Source organism: Prenolepis imparis, unplaced genomic scaffold (genome assembly GCF_030444845.1).
Source record: "Prenolepis imparis isolate NDT839.2.m4 unplaced genomic scaffold, iyPreImpa1.0 SCAF_12, whole genome shotgun sequence".
Taxonomy (NCBI): Eukaryota; Metazoa; Arthropoda; class Insecta; order Hymenoptera; family Formicidae; genus Prenolepis; species Prenolepis imparis.
The window spans coordinates 13,855,692-13,878,785 of record NW_028141170.1 but is presented as its reverse complement, the minus strand read 5'-3'; the positions used below and the strand labels follow the sequence as shown (position 1 = coordinate 13,878,785).

Here is a 23,094-nt window from a genome sequence, read left to right as displayed (position 1 = left end):
CATAACATGTTATAACAAAAAATAAATGTTAATTATAATTATTAACTTTTATAATATTTTACTTGCCTCTTTTTTGTGGCACTTATTTTTTTTGCATCTTTATTTATGTGTTGGGAATATTGCCTCATCCTTAAACGTAAATAGTATGTAATTGCATAGGATAGGAGCTCAGAACCATGCTCTGTGCAAGGAAATGAAAATTTATAGTTATTTAACATTTCATTAACTGTCTCCTCATAAACATTTGGGGAAGATACATGCTTTGAGAAATAAGCTTCGACTTCTCGAAGCATTAAAAAAAATTTATATTAGAATGGATTAAAAAACCTCTTGATTTTAAATTGACAATTTCAGCATAGGGTAACTGGGAGAAGGCTGTAGGTATCCGTATAGCTATTTTACACGTATCACAAGCAAAATGCTTTTCTATTTGTTTGCAGACGTATCCTGAAAAAAGAAACTAATATTATATTTTTAATCATAATAAAAAGCATGGAAAATCATAGTCCTAGTTGTATAAAACCTAAAAAAAATTTAATATAAAAAACCTGCAAATAAAATAATGTGATTAAATATAATTTTTTTTTTTTAATTCATACGCACTCGGTGACCGAATATGCATAAGAATGCAGAGCATAATCCAGTCGTTTGTGTATCGACGCCCTTTCGAATTTGTTAGTCGAGCTGCAGCCATAATTTCCTTTATGCACGTTTTTTGTATTTCTGGCACATCTAATACCTCACATTTTTGGATTACATCTTCCTCCTTAAGCTTATTTATTTTTGCCTGTTGAGAGAGAACTAATTTTGTCAAAGTTTCAAGTCGTATTTTTGAACGTTTTAAGGCACACTGTTGGCGATGAAACTTTTTTTTCCATAGATATGATAATGATGATGTTTGATGTTCGATCGTTGTTTTTTTGTTGCAAATCTGTGAACGCTTTCGGATTCGTTGTTTTTTTCGTAAAATACATTTTTTCACGCTCTTGCAGGCTTCACATTGTCTTCCATCCGTAATGATTGGACATCTATTATGTCGCAACTGAAATGAATTATTGGTGTACTCAATATTTCCTTTCACTAAATTTACATCATCATGCATAGAAATACCACAACAAATATTTAAGCTTGCAAATTTTTCAACTGTGTCATTAATATTTTCTAAGTTTTCAAATTTATTAGGAAATGAGAACACTGACGGATTTACACATTTGCTACTTATCAAGTAAAGAGTTTTCATGTTGTGATCAATGGTCAAGCTTCTTCGTGTAGTAGGATATACGGATATATCATCATAATTTTGCAGATGAATCTCGAAAAGTACAATTTGTTTTTTGGATGATGTACAATACCAATTTGTCGGTATTTTTATCACAGATGGATTATTCAGTAGTTCCGTAAACAAATTATGTTCAATAAAAGTTTCGCTCCTCTGGTACTTTTCAGTATCTTCTATCAAATGTTGTGATACTTCTATCAAAGGTTGTGATATTGGAACTATGTTAAGCTGTTCATCTGTAATATTTTCATTTTCCTGCAAGTTTTCTTTATTGCCTATATGTTGCGGCGATATTGCTATTGGTACTGCGTCCTTTACCAGTTGAGCTCGTTTATTCGGAATCTATGCACAATAATAATTTTATATTAAAATGTTATGCATTAATTATTAAATTTATTTTTTAAGGTCATTAATATTTTATATTATAAAATATATGTAATAGTTTACCTCGATAAGCACATTGCCATTTTCATCCTTGTGTTTGTAGCTTTTTATTATATCTTCTGTGCGGAAGTGTTTTTCACACACAAAATGTTTTGCCAACAATGGCTTTATTAATTGAAGCTTTTCCTCCCACTCTTTTCTTCGTTCATCATCTTTTGGTGCAGAAAACATTGATAATTTCACTTTGCAAGTAGCATAACCTGTATTACAACCAGGTACTATACATTTGTAAGGCATATTTTTTTTTCGCGTTATCAATGTTCAACTCACTCAGCGAATACTCGCTAATCATATATGATATATAACTAATCACTTATATATGATATAAAATATGTGATACAAAGAGACCGTGTGCTAAACAGCCACAAATATACGGCACTATGTTGTCTGACAAAACATGCCAACTGCGCTTGCGCGTCGGCCTATTATAGTCGCCATATTGGCGTCACTTCGCTCACACCGGTTTATATGAAAATAGTATAGGAGTGCCCAGACCTGTATACAAGACCGTGGTTGACACATTGCCCATCCATACAAATTATTTACATCGAAGTACATAAGGTATGACGATGGTTTCGATGGATCGTACGACTGCATATACTTGTTATTAGCATATGCATATCTGTTTGAACATTGACTCAGACCACCACGTATACCCCGTTCTATAAACATAACCATGTCGATATCGGTAAGCAATTCAAACGTAATATTTGTATGTTTTAGCATCGCATCCCACGTATACCCGGGGAGAGTATAATAATACGCAGGGTCGAGCCCATAACTCTCGATGCAAGTGTCGCGGAAATTTTCAAAAATATCTGCTAATAACAAGACATCAGTTTTTAAATATAAGTCGCTATATTCACCTAGAGTTCGAAGGGAGAATCGATTCCAGACGTTCTCAGCGTGCGCGTAATCGCTCTCTGATACAGTGTCACCGGTCAAGGAACTATAAAACGATTCGCGCGGCGGTAAACGCGTGTCCTGCAGCTTGTCCACGCAGTCAATGTACTCGTATGGAAAGACACCTTTTCGCGTCAATAATTCGAAATTGTGAGTGGATAAATTTTGAAATTTCAATTGTAAATTTTTGAGTTTATCTTTACTTAGAAATGATGCCAATTTATCGAGACTAGTATTGAGAAATTTATATGAATCGATAAAACGTAATTTAATATTTCTGGATTTGTCTTCGGCAATTTGAACATTTTTTGTAAATGATATATATTTTTCTTTAGTTATTGGAAGTAATTCGATTCCCCCTTCGAACGCTGTAGCTATTTCCTTAATTATGAAATGTGAGTAACCGGATAAATTATGAAATACTATTGGAATACAAAAAGAGTTTTTATAATTTAGATTACAATTTGAGTGCGCGGGACCTCTGTACCGCCCGGTCAGATGGCAATGATCGCGTACGCGTGTATCGTTATCTTGCGTGAATGGTTTCTCACATATATGACAATGTGTCGCGCTATGAAATTTTTCCCACTCGTCTGATGTTAAATTTACCATGGGGACGTTAGTTGCCAAAATATTCTTTACGCGTATCGCTAAATTTTGTAGTTGTTCGGAAAACCACGAAACGCAATCTACACTACGCCGAGAATAATACTCGGATAATGAATCGTCATATGAGCAATGTACATAATATGCTATACTAAATACTTGGTGATGTTGATATAAATTCTTTTCTTCTTCCTTCTTATCCGTCTTTGTCAGTATACATTCGAGGTCAGCGTATACGACAAAAGGAAGCCGTTCTTTCCTGGTATAGTTGGTGAAGCTGAGCCACTTGTCCTTATCGCTCGGTAACCGGATAGCGCAGTCATTCATCTCTCCACAGTCTACCGTATGTGACTGCAACTTGTCCTCAGACCCGAAATAATGCATACATCTGTAAAATTACAATTATAAATAATTTTATTTTATATACATATATAATTTATAATAAATATAATTTGCAATAAATATACATACCGATCGCAGATATATGTCTTGTGACCATGTTTGCTCAATTGCGAGCTCACGAGCCGGGAGAGATTCTTGATGCATGTGAAATGTCCAATGTTGTTGCTGTCTTCCACGTACAGCAAGTTGACGTGTCTGACTTTCTTCTGCTCGCTGAGACGCATTGGGACAATGTTCTTTTCTTCGATACAGTACACATTTATCGAAATGTTGTTTGATAGTTCAAATTTCTTAATTTGATTCACAGTCACTGGAAACTCAATGTCTTGGAGATTCAGCACTGTCGAATAATGGGGATATGAAGATTCCCGTTCCACATTTCTTTCTGCGGGGTACAGAGCAGCGACCACCGCCCACGCGAAACATGCATTGTCTTTAGATTGCACGTTCACTACAGCTCTTTTGTTCATTATTTCTCGCGACAATTTAACATGGCATCCCGCACGCATTGGATTGTATTTGTTTATATTTACAGTTAAATTGTTTATTCGCGATAATGCCCAACCACTATCACGTTCTTGAAATTCTTCTAGCGATGCTAGTGTGGGCTCGATAACGCGGCGTTTGTACCAATCATGTAAATCGGAGGTGTGAAAGATTTCAAAGTTTTTAGTGTTGACACTTTTATTAGCGCGCTTATCGCCTGACACAAACTCACCATTAAATATAGTGTTCACTTTTACACTAGTGTGTTTTTGCAACACTTTTTGCACATGTTCGACCACAATGTCTTTGGCATCCTCTAGAAATTGACGAGGTTCGATGTGATTGCTGTTTATCACCGCACCAGTCAAGATGCGGCTCTCGAACGCCGTATCAATCTTTCGCCATATGAGTCCGATGTCTCGCGAACTGCTTCCGGCACCTGCGTGTACAAAACGTTTGCGTACCGAATTCTTCAACCCTTCGAGACGTGCGATTTGGGAGACAAGCGATTGTCGAACTCCGATCGGTAATCGTGGACGTTTTATTCGACTTTGTTCTTCCAGTGATTCGATGTATTCGTCACATTGCTGCTCCCACACAATATATTCTTCCACCGAATTCACCCTTGCAGCTTGCTCCAACAAACTTGCTTCCAATTGTGCCATTTTTGAGATGCTCTTGCTGAACCTCTGACAATGATACTAACATAGTATGCCTCTTTACCATCCTTTTTATTTAATCGTAGAGATCATTGGCACTCGAGTATGTTGCACATTTAACCTTGACAATAATTCTAATATTTCATTAAGGATGATGTCATAGCAGCTGTGCATCGGCGCTTGAAAATTGCAATTTTACACATTTTGAACACCTGGGTGATGACAGCAGCCGGTGCATTGGTGCTTAAAATTTGAATATGTTACATTTTGCACATTTTGACCTTGACAATAATTCTAACATTTCATTTGAGGATGATGTCATAGCAGCCGCGCATCGGCGCTTGAAAATTTTGAATATGTTGCATTTTGCACATTTTGACCTTGACAATAATTCTAACATTTCATTTGTGGATGATGTCATAGCAGCCGCGCATCGGCGCTTGAAATTTTGAATATGTTGCATTATTTTACATTTAATATTTCATTGAGGATGATGTCATAGCAGTCGTACATTGACGCTTGAAATTTTGGATATGTTGCATTATTTTACATTTAATATTTCATTGAGGATGATGTCATAGCAGCCGTGCATCGGCGCTTGAAATTTTGAATATGTTGCATTATTTTACATTTAATATTTCATTGAGGATGATGTCATAGCAGTCGTACATTGACGCTTGAAATTTTGGATATGTTGCATTATTTTACATTTAATATTTCATTGAGGATGATGTCATAGCAGTCGTACACTGACGCTTGAAATTTTGGATATGTTGCATTATTTTACATTTAATATTTCATTGAGGATGATGTCATAGCAGCCGTGCATTGACGCTTGAAATTTTGGATATGTTGCATTATTTTACATTTAATATTTCATTGAGGATGATGTCATAGCAGCCGTGCATCGGCGCTTTGATTGGTTAAAAATAATTTTGTGTCAGCAATAATCCCCACCCCATTGCTTTGTATCAATAAAAACTTGTAATAATGATTTAGTATTGTATCAATCACTCGATTGAAAAGGTTCTTTTAAAATGTACTCCGCCAGCATGAATTATTATGTTCCAATACAAGAAATGTCTAAGAATACAAGTGACAAGTAAGTTTCGATTCTTTTTTTTGTCAAAATAAAGATTTTTAAATAATGATTTTTAAATAATTTTTGAAATATTGTTCTAATTATTTTTATAGCATTCAGCGTGCTACTCGTATACTTGGGCGAAGATATGCTCTAACTACAACATCCTATAAATATTTGGAAATAGGAATCAGCGTCGGAATAATATCCTATGTGGAATTAGCTCTTGGTGATAATCGAGGCAATCAAATAATATTACCCATTGAAACATGGAAATCTCTAATGCGGAAACGAGCAGACATTGAGCAGCTAACTGAAACTCCGCTATGGATTAGTGATCTAACACTCGAAGCGGTTAACATGTATACTTCAAAAATTATAAAAATTACTTCATCTGATAATTCTTTGTACATGAAACCATCAACGTTACTACATTTATTCGATTTCGACAAATGTATTGATCATATGTATTCCTGGCTGTGTGAGAATACTCATAGTGTTAATGAAAAATTTAAGCAATTTGTAAATATTTTACAACGCAATAATATTACTAATGTATGTGATGCTGTAAAAGCGATACGCGAAAGTGATGCGTACGATAGTGAATCACTCATAGATTGTGAAATATTAACATGTGCTGTAAATGATATTCTTCACGATGTTTGTAACAAATAAAATATTTTTTATTGTTAATCTATGTTTAATTATTTCTTTCCCAATAAGATATAGCTAACAAAACTATTTCTTCGTTCTCTGAAGATTTAAAAAGTGATGAGCTAGCTGAGACATGATACTCCAGTTAGAACAAGAGAGATGTAGAATTAAAATCAAGAGGGGAGCAACATTATAATATGTGTCCCATCATAAAGTTTCAGATAGTCTTGAATGTAAAATGGGTAGAGAAGTTGTGATGGATAGAGAAGATGTGGTGGATGATGATGATGTGGTGAATGATGATGAGATGATGGTGGTTGATGATATATCAGACGTTGATGATATATCAGACGTTGAAATGGGCTCGGACGTTGAAATTGAGCCCGCGACCGATTCCGATTATGATAGTGAGTGCGACGATGTTACTCGCGATACAAGAGTGCACAGCTTGTGCACAGCTGACATCATCGCCATGGATGATAGTACTAGAATGTGTGCGATACATATTTATTATTGTCCATGGGATGGACTCATGTTGTGTACAAGGTGTTTCATAAGATTGCGAGATCTGTATGTGGAGATTGACGTCGTCCGCATTCACAGGACCGGGAGATTTGAACAACTTTTGGGGAGATGGTGCAGCGAGTGCAATAGCCCGCTGGATCAAATGTTCACACGGAATATGTGTCCAGTGTGCAATACATGTAAGTATTTCTTTTCAATTATAAATTATTAAAATAATAAATTGATTAATAAAATAAATAATAATATATTTAATAAAAATTTCTGTCATGTAGGAGTTCCGCCCTGCCGCCTCGCAGCCACCGCCCCACCGCCACCTCGCAGCCATCACCTCACGCACCGCCTCGTACCATAAGTCATGATACATGGGTCGATCGTCATGGAATATCGACCCATGTGGTTCGATCATCATGGCGCTGCTTTATATATTTTATATGTATATAATATTTTAAATTTTAAATTCACACGCACACACACACGCGCGCACACACACACACACACACACACACACACACACACACACACACACACACACACACACACACACACACACACACATATACACACACAAACATTTTGTAAAATACACACACACACAGTTATAAATAAAAATTACTTTAAATATTTAAAAAAAATGTATTTATTTTAGAATAAGTCCTCTCCCCTTCCTCCTATTAAAATCTTATTAATTAAAATTACTGTAAATATTATTTAAAAAAAGTCTCTCTCGCGTCCGCCTCTCGCGCTCTTGTTCGCTGCATCAGCTCTCGCGCTCTCCATCGCCGCATCGTCTCGCAACATCTCTCTCTCGCTCTTGTGATATCTCTCTCGCGTGCACCTCGCGCTCTCCTTCGCTGCATCAGCTCTCGCGCTCTCCTTCGCGTCATCTCGCTACCTCTCGTCATCTCGCGCTATCTCTCTCGCTCTTGCATATACGCCTCGCTGCAACACCTCGCGCTCTCCATCGTCGCATCATCTCGCACTATCTCTCTCGCTCTTGCATATACGTCTCGCTTGCGTCATCTCTCTCACGTGTGCCTCGCGCTCTCCTTCGCGTTCCTCTCTCCCCGCGGACCCCTCTCCCATAAAGCTTCACGCGGTCTTTCGCGGTTCCTCTCTCCCCGCGGACCCCTCGCGGAACCTAAAATCGCGGACGCTTCCCCCTCCCGCGGACCCCTCGCGGATCCTAACCTCGCGGACGCCTCCCCCTCCCCGCGGACCCCTCGCGGACCCGTCACCTAAATCGCAGACGCTTCCCCCTCCCCGCGGCCCCCTCGCGGACCCTAACCTCGCGGACGCCTCCCCCTCCCCGCGGACCCCTCGCGGACCAGGCACCAAAATCGCGGACGCTTCCCCCTCCCCGCGGACGCCTCCCCCTCCCCGCGTGACGTCATTCCCCCTCCCCGCGTGACGTCATTCCCCCTCCCCGCGTGACGTCATTCCCCCGCGCCCTGGGTTCCCCTCGCCCCTCACCCCTCCTCATTGCCCCTGAGTTAGAATCGGCATAGTATTACTACTGACATCAAACACGACTTAAATCGGATAATTTTTGATTATTCATATATATTTATTAATTAAAAATTATCCGATTCATGCGTCATCGTGTTTGATGTCGTTCTAATAACTGTAAAAATTTCATTAATCTATTATACATTTACTTTCAAAAAGGTAAAATAAAAAATAGAGATTTAAGTCCTTATATATTTCATAAGACATTTAAATTCATAATTATATATATATATATATTTGTTATTATATATATGTATATACAGGATGTCCGGTAATAGTCGCATCAACCGTCGTGTGCAGGTAGAGCTAGTTAAACCGAGTAGAAAAGTCCTCTACCATTTTGCGATATTCTCAATAATAAGAGAGAAATAAATTAAAGAAAATCAGCCAATTCGCGCGATGATAAGCGTGCGGCGAGAAGAGGCAGCCCACTCGGGGGTCCAGAGTTAGCGCTACTCGTATGGAGTTACTGTCTTTTGTAAAGCGCTCTTCCCCGCTTCATCGCGCGCTTAGCAACCGTGTAACATTATACTGTTTCTTTTCGCCGCATGCTTAGTAACGACATAAAACTGGGCTGTCTCTTCTCGCCGTCGTCACGCGAATTGGCCGATCTTTATTAATTAATATCTCTCTTATTATTGAGAATATCGCAAAATGGTAGAGGACTTTTCTACTCGGTTTAACTAGCTCTACCTGCACACGACGGTTGATGCGACTATTACCGGATACCCTGTAGATTAATAGGGTCCTCCACGATTTTTTGTTTTTTATTTTAAATTAAAGTTTTGATGCTACAAAGAACTATTATAATAACAAAAGTAATTAAAAATTGTTAAATAACTTTTTTATTGAGTTTGAAAATTGCAATCGATTAAAACGCCCAATTTTTCGCGCGCTTAGATGGCGTCGTCGATGTGACGTCATTATTCAGTAAACAGGTTTGACAGCATTGGTTTGAAAATGACCGAAAACGCAGAAAACATGCAAAATGTAGTAAAAAAACACAGTTACAAGTGGTGCTTTGTTTCCTTGTGTAAGAGTACAACTATTTCTACGCCTTCTAAAATTTTTGTATCGGTGCCAAAAGGAGATATTAGGAAGAAATGGTTCGAAATCGTAAGACGGAATGATGCTTCATCGATATCGCTCAGCACCAGCTTGTTTTGCTGTCAAGATCATTTCAATGTAAGTTAAATTTTCATTTGTGTATATATTTAACAAATAAAAGTAATTGTATGTAATAATCTGTTAAAGTTGCAAGAAGATATAGAAAATTATACGAGAGTACGACTCGATCCGAATGCATCTGTACGACTGAGAAAAGGTGCATTACCTGCGATATTTAATTGTCAATCTGATAGACAACGTTCTCATGTCAAACCGACACGTCCAGGAGTTCTGAAGCGTCAGAAAATAAAAATGTTGAAGGAAATCCTACAAACTGTAGCAGTAATCGATAATAACAGGGAATGTGAATGCTCAGAATCTATTACAGCCGAGTCGTTGCATATTGACACTAACATTGGTAATTGAAGTAATATTAAAATAATAATTGAGCACATAATTTTCATTGAGTTGAATTGTGTATAAATAAGATATTAATCATTTACCCGCAGATAATCTTTTAACGACTCAACATCAGGGGGCTGCTGTTGAAATCGATTGGAGCGATGATGCAACGCCAAAATGCAAGGATGTTAATGTTCAAGTGAAAATATGTGACCATAAGACAATATGTAGCAAATATGTACAAAACGTGCCAGTGATGCGAGATGCTTCATGTTCGACGGAACAAAAAATTCACCAGAATGTAATTGTACAATCTGACTCAACGTCGGTCAGTACGAATGTAACAAGTGCTCTCAATGATACACTGGAAGACTGTGATGATGAATATCTACTATCTGAGGAAACAATTAGCGAAGAAGCAGTGAAACAGAATACATTGGAGCAGAAGAAGTTAGCGAGGAATATGAAAATGACGATCATTCAAAATAAACCGAAAATGTACTTGGGTGTTCCGGATAATGCCTTTTCTTTCATACAGCTTTTAAGTAAAGAAACGGGAATTAGTATAACAAACATTTGCTTAACCGTCACTAAAATTAAATTAAATGATTCATTCGCAAGAATCGGAGATGATTTTGGTGTTAGTGCTAGTAACGCGAGTGCTATTTTTAGGAGAACTCTTCCCATTATAGCACATTATTTAAAACAATTAATAGTTTGGCCTTCGAAACAATCCATCAAATTGAATCTGCCCTTGCCATTTCGTGCTCGGTACAGTCATGTACAATCAATAATAGATTGTTTGGAAATTGAAATTCAGAAGCCTAGCAGTGCGATTAATCAAAGTGTTACGTGGTCTGAATACAAAAAATGTAATACATTAAAATATTTAGTATCAATGTCACCGGATGGAACTATTAATTTTGTATCAGAAGGTTTTTGTGGGAGGACGTCCGATGCTGCGATCGTAGAACTCAGCCAGTATTTAAATGAGCTACCGGAAAACTGTGCAGTTATGGCTGATCGAGGTTTTAAAAACATTGAACATTTATTACAAAAAAAAAAGAATGTATTCTGATTCGACCGCCCAGTGTTTTAAGTAATTCAAAACCGACGAAGGAGCAAGTGATAGAGACTCGACGTATCGCTAGTTTAAGGATTCATGTAGAAAGAGTTATTAGAAGGATAAGAGAATTTTATATTTTAAAACCGCGTTCTACTATTCATCATGATACAATAGATACCGTAGATGATATGATTATTGTGGCTGCAGGTTTAATTAATGTTCAGTTACCACTTATAGCACAATAAATATTGAAAATATTTGCACATTTATTTTTCATAATAACCTTTCACTTACATTCTACTTTGATACTGCATTGAGAAGCAAAGGAAAAATATTTTGTTTCCAAAAAGTCATAGCATTATTTATAATTTCCATTACAAATTGTTCGTCGTAATTAATAACAATCACTATAATATTTTGTGAAGTTTCAAAATCATGTTTTGCCATAAAAAATAACCTTTTTTCACGTTTTGCATAAACATCTGCAATTGAATTTGAGCAAAATGTTTATTAGCTATCTGATTGTCTTTTGTGATATATCTCTCCTCCGATTTTAAACTAACTGGATATTTTACTTCAACAACAAAATCTTCGGCTACTGCATCAGGAGAAGCACCAATGACAGGAAAATTTGGATTTAACAGTAATCCGCTACAGTGTAATGTAGTTTGAAGATTTTCCTCCAATACCTTCAATACATCTTGTTCCAAACGTCTGCCTCGTTCCAGGCATCGGTATCTCTTATTTTAAATGCACCAATTATTTGCTCGACTAATGATCCTTGCGGTGTCTTGCAATGGGACACTTCATATATCCAAGATGCAGTTATTCTCCCATATCTTAGTTCCTTCCATAATGTGGATTGACTTTGATGAATCGTATCCTTTGCAACTTCTTTGCATGATTTTATATCTATTTCGGAGCTTGCAAAGTTTAAAAAACTATCGGCATCTTTACACGTAAAGGTGTTATAAAATTTTAGCATTAATGAGTGCATCGATAAATCTCTGTGTGATTCCACATGACTAAAATGTCTCGACAGTTGGCAGTCGAAATTTCTTTTTTCCATTTCTTGTAATACAGTCTGTAAGAAGCCACTATTGTTTGGAAAAACTGGAGTTTGTTTTGATTGTTGCAAATCTTTTGCTTTCATGCTTTTTACATTAGCTCCAACTTGTGCTAACCGAGGTTTCTTCCAATAGCAGACCGTCGCTGTTGGTTCAGGTTCTTTGCTTCGACGGTGAACCCACATAAGAAAAGCGATGGCGTGCTTACAACCACCTTAAATCACAGAGAATTGCACAGTTAATACACAATTGACGTTTTCTTTCCTGCGTTAATTATAATTTACCTTCTGAAGCTGCACAGTCTTCGCACTTAACGTACTCGACCTTCTCAGTTTCTTCGTCAACAAGCATGATACAGTATACGCCTTATTGTTCACTCTGTGCTCAGGACAAACTTTTCCCCTGATATGGCATAAGCTTCTTTCCCGTTTCAATTCAACATATCCAATTGCTGAATCGCCATAGTTTTCACTTTCAGCTCTACCGAAGTATACATCAACAAGATGACAAGTGTGTATTAGAGGTTATGTCATATGTTGTATATAATATTCAAATTAATATACTTTGATATATTGTCTCCTATACTATATCTTATATCTTTATAAATTTTACTATTTATTTCTTGTTATTACAAGTTTTTAAAAATATACTTACTTCTTAGCTTTTACACCACGGGTTTCTGCGATATTAAACACATCATTTTCAGCAAAAAAATCAGAAATCATTAATACCGTTACTTTGGGTAAGTTATCCGACTGTGCTTTAACAAATGATGTGTTAATTATTTGCGGCATTGTAACAAAACAATCGGATAAATATATAAGATACTGTAGCAACAATTTAAAACTATTGAATAATGACGTCACACGAGGTCCCAGCCAATCACAGCGCGTTTCATTCCCTCTCCTTTTATAATCAGTTTTAATAATTTTTATTGAAAAATTGTATTGTTAATATCGTTTTAAAGTAGTTCCACTCAATTTGAAAAAATATAAGGTTCATAAAAATAATTTTTTTGAACAATTTATTTTTTACAAATTGGACCCTATTATATTAAAGGTCTCCGGATGTCGAAGCGAGAACGAGAACGAGGATCATGTCGTCAATTTCGCAGTCTTTTACGCGAGGCTTTCTTCATTTATAGTATTTCACGAATACATATGTACAGTGTTGTGCTTAGATGATTTTAAAATTAGCTAGATAAAGATGAGATAAAAATATGTAAATTCATCTTAGATAAGATAAAGATGATTTTATTTTAAATATATATAGATAAAAGATAAAATTATATGACGATTCATCTAGATAACTTCCAGATGATATTATTTTTAAAATCGCTTATGTAAACAGTTAAAAAATGTAATCTAAAATAAAAAAAATTAAAATTATAGATATAAAAATATATTTATAGTTTTATTTATAAGTTTTTATCGTTTACTGCTCAAGTTCTATTACTTAAAATATTTTCATGTGCTATGAAACTCTAAACCAAATTATCTGAATAATATGTTAGATAATTTAGTAAAGATAACACTTTTTTTTATCTAAGATGCAGATATAGATAATACATTTTTTTATTATCTATACAGGGTGATTCAAAACAACCGTTTGTCCTTAAAATGTCGTATTCTTGACTGAATTCTAAGACAATTTTTCCTTTGCCAAAATTTGATCCGAAGCTTAGTTTTCAAATTATTAAAAGAAATATTTAGCGAATTACGGCACGAGTACGGGCGGTAGGCAGGAGCGGCGCAACTCATTATCCGACGCGGCCGACTGTGTGAGGCGCTCGCTGCGATCAGCTGTTCGCTACACGCGATGTGTTTGTGTGTGTGTGTGTTTTGCGTGTGTGCGTACACACACACACACACACACACACTCTCTCTCTCTCTCTCTCTCTCTCTCTCTCTCACTTACTCACTTTTATTCTTACCTTGTAGAGGTGTTTGATGACTTTTACTTCTGATGAATAATTGTTGCACAACTGTTAACAATGAGACATTCCCATCTGACACACCGAATAATAAACAAATTTTTCTTCTTTCAGAAATTGTATCCACATTTAGAACGAATACACTCACGCACTTGATCGAAAATAAAGAATTTATTTATCGATTGTAACAGTTAATCACAATCTCGGTTACTACTGATTGATTATTAAAATCACTCACAAAAACGCGTTAAATGCAAAGCGCACGTTACTCGATGCGGATGACAATAGTCTGCGACGATGACAACAGACTGCGGTGACGCGACGCGACGCGACGCGACGATAACAATCACGGCGTTGCCGAACGTGAACGCGTACATACATTACATGTGATAATAATATGTATAATTTTTAAGTTATTAAAAAAAAACATATTATAACGTATTATAATACGTTATGCTTTTCTTTTTTTTTTGTTTTTAATAACTTAACATTATTTACTGTTTTGCCTTTTTTTCGCAAGCGAGACATAAGAAAAATTAATTTTAGGTTTTTGCGAACAAGATGTTCCACGTATGAATGTGTTGGTTGCTTTGAAAAGAGCGAGTTGTTTTTTGGCCGCTCTGAAAAGAGCGGATTTTTAGTTTCAAAAAAATTTATAATAAGTGCTCAAAATGAACACCATCGATTCTAACGCAAGCTCTCATGCGTTTTAATAGATTTCTTTGGACGTTCTCCATTACTTCTTCTTCGACATTCCAAATATCGGATTTTTTAAAAGAAGTCTCCTATTAGTAATGGAGAATGTCCAAAGAAATCTATTAAAACGCCTGAGAGCTTGCGTTAGAATCGATGGTGGTCATTTTGAGCACTTATTATACATTTTTTTGAAACTAAAAATCCGCTCTTTTTAGAGCGACCAAAGTCAATCCGCTCTTTTCAGAGCGACCAAAAAACAACTCGCTCCTTTCATAGCGACCAACACATTCATACGTGGAACATCTTGTTCGCAAAAACATAAAATTAATTTTTCTCATGTCTCGCTTGCGAAAAATAGCAAAACAGTAGATAATGTTAAGTTATTTAAAAAAAAGTATAACGTATTATAATACGTTATAATGTTTTTTTTTAAATAACTTATAAATTATACATATTATTATCACATATAATGTATGTACATGTACACGTTCACGTTCGGCAACGCCGTGATTGTTATCGTCGCGTCGCGTCGCGTCGCGTCATCGCGTCACGTCGCGTCACCGCAGTCTGTTGTCATCGTCGCAGACTATTGCCATCCGCATCGAGTAACGTGCGCTTTGCATTTAACGCGTTTTTTGTGAGTGATTTTAATAATCAATCAGTAGTAACCGAGATTGTGATTAACTGTTACAATCGATAAATATATTCTTTATTTTCGATCAAGTGCGTGAGTGTATTCGTTCTAAATGTGGATACAATTTCTGAAAGAAGAAAAATTTGTTTATTATTCGGTGTGTCAGATGGGAACGTCTCATTGTTAACAGTCGTGCAACAATTATTCATCAGAAGTAAAGTCATCAAACACCTCTACAAGGTAAGAATAAAAGTGAGGAAGTGCGAGAGAGAGAAAGAAAGAGAGAGAGAGAGAGAGAGAGAGAGAGAGAGAGAGAGAGAGAGAGAGAGAGAGAGAGAGAGAGAGTGTGTGTGTGTGTGTGTGTATGTACGCACACACGCAAAACACAGACACAAACAAACACTAACACATCGCGTGTAGCGAACAGCTGATCGCAGCGAGTGCCTCACACAGTCGCCCGCGTCGGATAATGAGTTGCGCCGCTCCTGGCTACCGCCCGTACTCGTGCCGTAATTCGCTTAATATTTCTTTTAATAATTTGAAAACTAAGCTTCGGATCAAATTTTGGCAAAGGAAAAATCGTCTTAGAATTCAGTCAGGAATACGACATTTTAAGGACAAACGGTTGTTTTGAATCACCCTGTATAAAGATAAGATAACGCCAAAATTTCATCTAGATGATCATCTATATAATTTTATTTAGATAACAGCAAACACTGCATATGTATATGTATATGTCATCTTACTATAGATAACATTTTTATAATTCGCATTTTGTCTGCTGAAAATAATTTTAATGAATTAAAGATTAAATCATCCGATTTATGTCGTGTTTGGTGTCATTTTAATCGCTAAAATTTCATTAATCCATTAAAATTATTTCCAATTCCAAATCGATAAAATACAAATTAAAAGTTTTAATTTTTATGTATAAAATGTTTATATTCACGTGAATTATCGTAGATAAGGAAAGGTTCCCGATGTCGTCGAAGCGAGAGCGAGAACGAATAAAGAGCGAGCGAGATGACGTATCATCAAAGAGTTCCGAAGTCTCCTCGCGAGGCTTTCTTTATCTAATCTTTCATATATCATATGTCATGTTACTATAGAAAATAAAATTTTGATAATTCGCAATATATCGAATTGAAAATAATTTTAACAGATTAATGAGACTTTTGCGATTAAAATGACACCAAACACGACATAAATCGGATGATTTTTAATTATAAGTAATTAAAATTTTGATTACATTTTTAATTAAAAATTATCGTCCGTTCTAACGCGCGCCGACACGCCGCACCGACCGATGCACCGTGCGCTCCACGTACATATACACACACAGCGAGCAGTTATCCATATACATACACACCCGCACACTCACACATGCGAATATACATACACACCACGCACACTTGTAAAATAGCATACACACACACGATTATACAATAAAGACTTTTGTTTTCACAATACCGTTACACAAACACCGCGTTCGTGTCTCACCCTTTCTCGAGCCCTGATCCCGACTGACCTGTCCGAGCTCGCGAAAGCGGCCGTTACAAGCTCATGAATTTGTCGCTTCAAGGCCTCCTTTTCGTCCTCCCCCTCCCCCATTGTCACGACCACTTCCGCTGTCGGGGCCCGGATGGAGAGGGTGTGCAGCGCCGCCTGCAGCATGCAGGCCGCCTCCCCAATCTCCTTCCGGATGGTCCCTTTCATATTGCGGAAGCGGACTGCTATTTGCTTGAGGACAGTCGCGCTGTCCAGCGATTGGGCGGAGATGTCGAATAGCGGGGCGTTCCTCGTGTCTTCCAGGTACTCCGCTACCTTCATCTCCAGCCTTCGCCACGCCAGACTGTCCGTTGGGGAGGAGGTGGGATCGTGGATCTCCTTCTCCTCCTCCAACTCCTTCCGGCGCTGCTCCTGCGCTTTACGCGCCTTTAGGCGCTCGTGATCGCCGGTGGTCGGCGGCCTCCCTTGCTTCCGCTTCTTCGGAAGCGGTTCCTCCATTGTCTCAGGGATGTAATCCGCAAGTGTCGCAGTTACATCCCTGGGTGATCCTGAGGCTTTCTGTGTGCCCGAGGTACTAGGCACAGCCTCGACATCCTCCCTGCGCAGGCGGATGGTGACCCGCTTAAGGTCGACCAAACGTGGTTTGGTCCCGGTTGCCTTGGGCCCGGTTTGATCACCGGCCTCTCCTCTCTTCCTCCTTCCTTAACAATGGTTGCGTAGGATTTCATTTTTGTTTTATCCCACTATCCCGCTGCAGCTCCGTCACTCAGGGTGTACCCTCACCGACTGGGGAGTGCCCCGAAACATGACCGGCCACACTCCACCAGTCGGGCCCCAAGTTCCCCCGGGGGGAGGTGACATATCCCTCAGGCCGGGGGAAATACGCGCACCCCGGCACTGGGCTCCGAGCCCCCTACTGGCCCTGCAGGGGTTTTTACGCCCCATGCAGGGTTTTCAGGGGTCCCCCACCTCCGACCGTGGAGGCACTGCAGCGGGCGGCGCCACCCGGGGGGCCCCGTGGATGGTTGGGACAGGGTCACCGCTCCCCGGCCCTGCCTTACCCGCCACGGCGGCCAGCCGCCCTCCGCTGGGGGATGAGTGCCCAGCAAGAGGGCCAGCGCCTCTGCCGGTGGGCGGTTCGGAAGGGGAAACGGTCCCGACTCACTGGCAGTAACTACTCTCGTCGCCGGGCCCTGCCTCGGAATATATCCGAGCGGCCCCGGCGACAGGCCAGCGTGGCACCCTCCGGGCAAAGCTCCTTGGGTTATCCCTTCGGGCAAAGCCCCTCGGGCTCCACGCATGGCCTGCTCCGCCGCTCCCGGACGAGCTCGGATCAATTCCGAGTGGCCCGGGTGCGGCAACCGCAGGGACGCTGGGACGAGAGCGAGCTCTCCTCCAGCACCCTGCGGCTCTTCCCGTCGCCGGGCCCTGCCTCGGATTAACGTCCGAGCGGCCCCGGCGACCGGCCAGCGTGGAACCCTCCGGGCAAAGTCCCCTGGGTTTCCTCTCCGGGCCAAGCCCCTCGGGTATCCACGCGTGGCCCGCTCCATCGCCTCCGGCCCGAGCTCGGAATACGTCCAAGTGGCCCGGGGACGGCCCGGATCGGCGGGTCCGGAGATTTCCGGACACCGGGATATCTCCCGGTGCATCGCTCTGTCGTCCGTCTACCCTGTAAGGAGGTTTATACGCCTCCAACCCACCCCGCGGCCCCGGCCGCAAAAGACACCCACCCCCGGCCCCGAAGGGCAGCCCCCCAAGGCGAACCCCAGGCCCACACCCCCCAGAACCGGAACCAGACACTCCGCGGTCGAAGCCGCTAGCATGCTCCTTGAAAAGGAGGAAATGCTCCATACTCGTAACGGGCTATGTTAGCATCCGATGCGAGACTCTCCTCTCGCATCGGGTGAGCCCCCTCACTACGACAAGGTCATGGCCCATGAGGGAGTTCCTTACATATCCCTAGATCCGTAAAAGTCCGTTCAAGCTCTCGGCGTCCCTAGGGTATAACCGATGCATGCAGGTTGCCCTATAAATCAAATAGAGAGTCCAATATATAATAAGAAAAGTCACCGGGACGTGACATCTGCAGAAGCCATTACTAGTTATTTACTATTTGATACGCGTATCAAGTGCTCGATGTAAACTAGGCCAATGTTATGTTTAGAATCTAAAATATAATAATATTATTTATAGAATTTCAGGGGGTCGATCATGTAACTTTTCTTTAGAGTGAAAACGTGAAAAGTGAAAAATTTTGCTCTGTTCCGCCAATCACGTATTGGTTTCCATAGTGAAATTGTTCACTTTTCACGTTTTCGCTCTAAAGAAAAGTTACATTATCGACCCCCAGACATGATAATCATTTAATACTTTACAATAATGAGAACCTATAATTATAAAATTCTAATGATCAATGATTTATTATAAGAGATTCCATAAATTTTTTCTTAATTATAAGTCAAGCGATGCATTATAATATAGAACTTATCGAAATTCTCTCGCTGTAATTATATCTATGAAACATTACCCCTACAATAACAATCAGAAATTATTGAAAGACAAATATTTTCATTATTGAATTAGCACATTGCCAAATAATAAATTTGAGGATAAGGTTTTGTTCCAAGTAGCCAAGTGACGTCAGAAGACGACATTATGACGTCTATTTTTAGTCATTTTTTGATCCATGACGTCAGTGACTAATAATGGACGTTTATAAGACGTTATTTTTTAGATCAACTAAAGCCGTTATTTTATGTCTTAAGACGTCTTAGGCCGGTATTCATAGTCGGTTCTTATATTTAAGAATGTCTTAAGTACAATCTTAAGATGTGATTAACCAATCACAGAGCCGTATTTGCATCTTAAGACATGACTTAAGACGGTCTTGAAATAAGAACGGACTATGAATACCGGCCTCAAATTCGTCCAAATTTAGTTCTTTCATTTATCGCTATGCGACGCGCGATGCACTATCTATCTCGTATTAAAGTTTTAGTCATGGAATTATATAAAGCTGGCAAACAACTGCTATTAAAATTAAAAGTATCATATAAGTACCAAGTACCTCTAACTATAAGGTACACTTGGCAACAGAAAAATGCCCTTTTAACAAATAAATTTACGTATGCGCGTAAATTTATTTGTTAAGGCATTCTTCTGTTGTCAAATATACTTTAAACTTTTATATTCTAATTATCTAATTTATCGAATATGTAATATATTTATCGAATGATTTATTCTTACTGGGCTAAAACTGATGCCATGTATTAATTGTTAAAATATTGAAATTTTGTCAATTTTAAGTATTATATTCGTCATATTATGTCGTCAATAAGAAGTCAGAAAATGACGTCTTGTGGATGTGACATATCGACGTCATTTTCGGGTCTTATAAGACCTAATTAAGACGTCTAATCGGTCTTTTTGTGACCAAAATTTACCGTCATTATGACGTCATTTTGCTACTTGGGGTAGATATCAGGAAGACACAAGGTCGAATCGTTATCGAGACAAATTCTCCATGCCGCTCTATGAAATCATAACTATATATAACAAAATTCTCTTATTTATACTACTAAATTAAATATTGAGTGAAGATAATAAAAATTGAACGACCTCAGTAGTAGTATGTCAGCTACAGCGGGTCAAAACAAACCCCCACCACTCGACCACTGGCGGCGACCCCCCACCACTCGGTCACTGACGTCCCCCCCCCACTCAGTCACTGACGCCGGTTTTTGGTCGGATAAATCAGGACTCCCCGCTGGTTTTCGATTAGATAAGACAGGGTCACACCTCATATCTGGTAGCGATATTATTATTAGTGATAATGAAGCACTTAAAAGTTAAACAATAGAAACAAAGGTCGGTGACGGCGTGATGAAAGAAATAACAAAATTATCGCACGGTTGAAGATTACAATAGAGCTTTACGAGAGTGTTTCGTTGTTAAAAGGAAAAAGGGAAAGAGTGGAAAGAAAATACTGGACAATTTAAATAAAAAAAAGACATTTATTCATGGTGATTTTACAAAAGTCAATATAGTTATTATAAGTATATACATAAAGTTCAAAATGTATTAAACATGTTTCTCGCGAAGAAAAATTTTACAAAATAAATGTGCGATTAATCGATCATTAACTTATTACACTTAAAATTGCGGGAGAAAGACGTTTCATAAATTTTAATTTTATTTTACAATTATTACAAAGTTATTACTAATACTATATACAAATACTTAACTATTACAATATTTCCAATTGCTTACCTAATAAATGTAAAAAATATTTGTAATCTATTTGAAAAGAAAGACGGAAGACTGAAAAAATACGAGAGAAAAGAATATTATTCCGATAGTAAATAACCGTGTGGAACTGAATAACGGCTATTGATAAATCTACGTTTTACTAATACTGGTACGCATATTTTCGTTGCGTCCCGCGTTACAATTTCATGAAACGCAGTGCGCCGAATGGCGCTAAAACGCAGATTTATCGATGTCTCATCTTCTTCTTCGTCATCTTCTTTTTCTCGTGTTTTTTCTCGCACTAATAACAATTTTTTAATACTATTAAAATTAACACGTCGCGAGTTCTCGTAATTCAGAGTTATACCTTTAACTTTGCAAGTTTCATGTATACGTCCGTCTGGTGTTCGTACAATGTAGGCGTAAAATTTCGGACCGCCGGACACAAACTCCTCGATGTAGCTACCATGACCGTATAGCTTTCGAGTTCGTCGGTCATATCGCCTAGAAAATTGCCTGTACTCGGTTCGTACTCATTCGGATTTCCTGATGTGCTTACGTAAATGCAAGAATCGGTATTGTAATATAATACACGACGATCTAAACGTTCCAGATATTCATACAATTTTAGTCGTGCCTGTGCAGTCGTGTATGCGGCTATCACGACGTTAGTTATCGGTGAGGGTACGACAGCCTCTCGTCGCTTTCGCCACGAAACATACGAGGGCAGTTCGATAAGTCAGTGACTTTTACAAGATATGGCACTCAAATCGCAATCTAATTTTATTTCTGATATTTACCATCTTATTTAAGTATACACACCAAGTTTCAAGTAGATCTGTCAAATAGAAATTTTTTGACAGCGTTCTAAAGCGGATAAGTTTGTGTTTTTTGCTAAAATGGAAAAAAGTGAATTTCGTGTGCTAATAAAACATTACTTTTTGCATGGAAAAATCATTCAGGAAACTGAAGAAAACTGCGACATAAGGCGAATAACAATTTTCCGTGCGCTCGATACGGGAGTAGCGGGTGAAATAAATCGCGTGGTGAAAGTACCGTACAACGTACGAGGCCTTCGACCGAGTCGAAATTATAATTCGGAGCTGATCCGATTAAAGCGGAGCATTCATCGCCGACATAAATATCCGGATGGCCGATAGGAAAAGCTCCCATCTTCAATACATACGGGTACAAAGAACATACGTCCACGTAACGTATTTTCTCAGCACTCGTGACTTTGTAAAGGGTCGCAATATTTCCCGTACGTCCACCGAAAAATGCGTCACGAGGATCGAGCGATACTGTTTCTACCATCGGATGACTCTCGAGAAATTCACGCATTTCGCGATTATCTCTCATTTCTCGATCGAAGGCACACTCCCACTTTTCCGTCACTAAGTATCCCCGTTGTCGAAGTCGCCACGTGATTGCGAGAGTTCGTTCGTATCGCGAGTCGATCGTGTCACCACGTTCCGTAGCCGACGAAAGAGACTTATCACGATTTATCGGGAAGCAAGTCGCACACCCGTGCCAAAAACAGCCGTGGAACTGTAGAACGTAGCGCTGTGTCGTCGCCTCCACTGACGTTTCATAATATCCGAGCGTCCCATCAATCGTGCGATATTCTTGCCCACGCCTCGCGTGGTTTATCGGATGATCTAGTTCACGCTCCATCCATATTAACCATTGCAGACCTTTACGTGAATGATTATTCGTTTTCCTACATCCACCGCGAGGAATAACTCCTATTTCATTTTCGCGCAAAAAGTTTTTACGAAAAACCGTCATACACGTCGAGGCAATAGTCGTGCATTCTTCAAATGGACATACATTACCGCGATCAATGAAAATTTTTCTAAATGCTATACACGCTTGTCGAAGAATATC

General features: G+C 38.8%; 1 protein-coding gene across 1 annotated transcript; it reads right to left on the bottom strand.

Annotated features, from left to right (window-relative positions):
* Positions 1-978: 978 nt before the first annotated feature.
* Positions 979-1,985, bottom strand: LOC145943382 (uncharacterized). Its single transcript, XM_083050898.1, has 3 exons — positions 1,727-1,985; positions 1,200-1,621; positions 979-1,042 (listed from the first exon to the last, which is right to left on the bottom strand). Exons 1-3 carry the CDS (start codon positions 1,958-1,960, stop codon positions 979-981), a joined length of 720 nt encoding a protein of 239 aa, XP_082907024.1. The 5' UTR covers positions 1,961-1,985.
* Between the last annotated feature and the right edge of the window lie 21,109 nt (positions 1,986-23,094).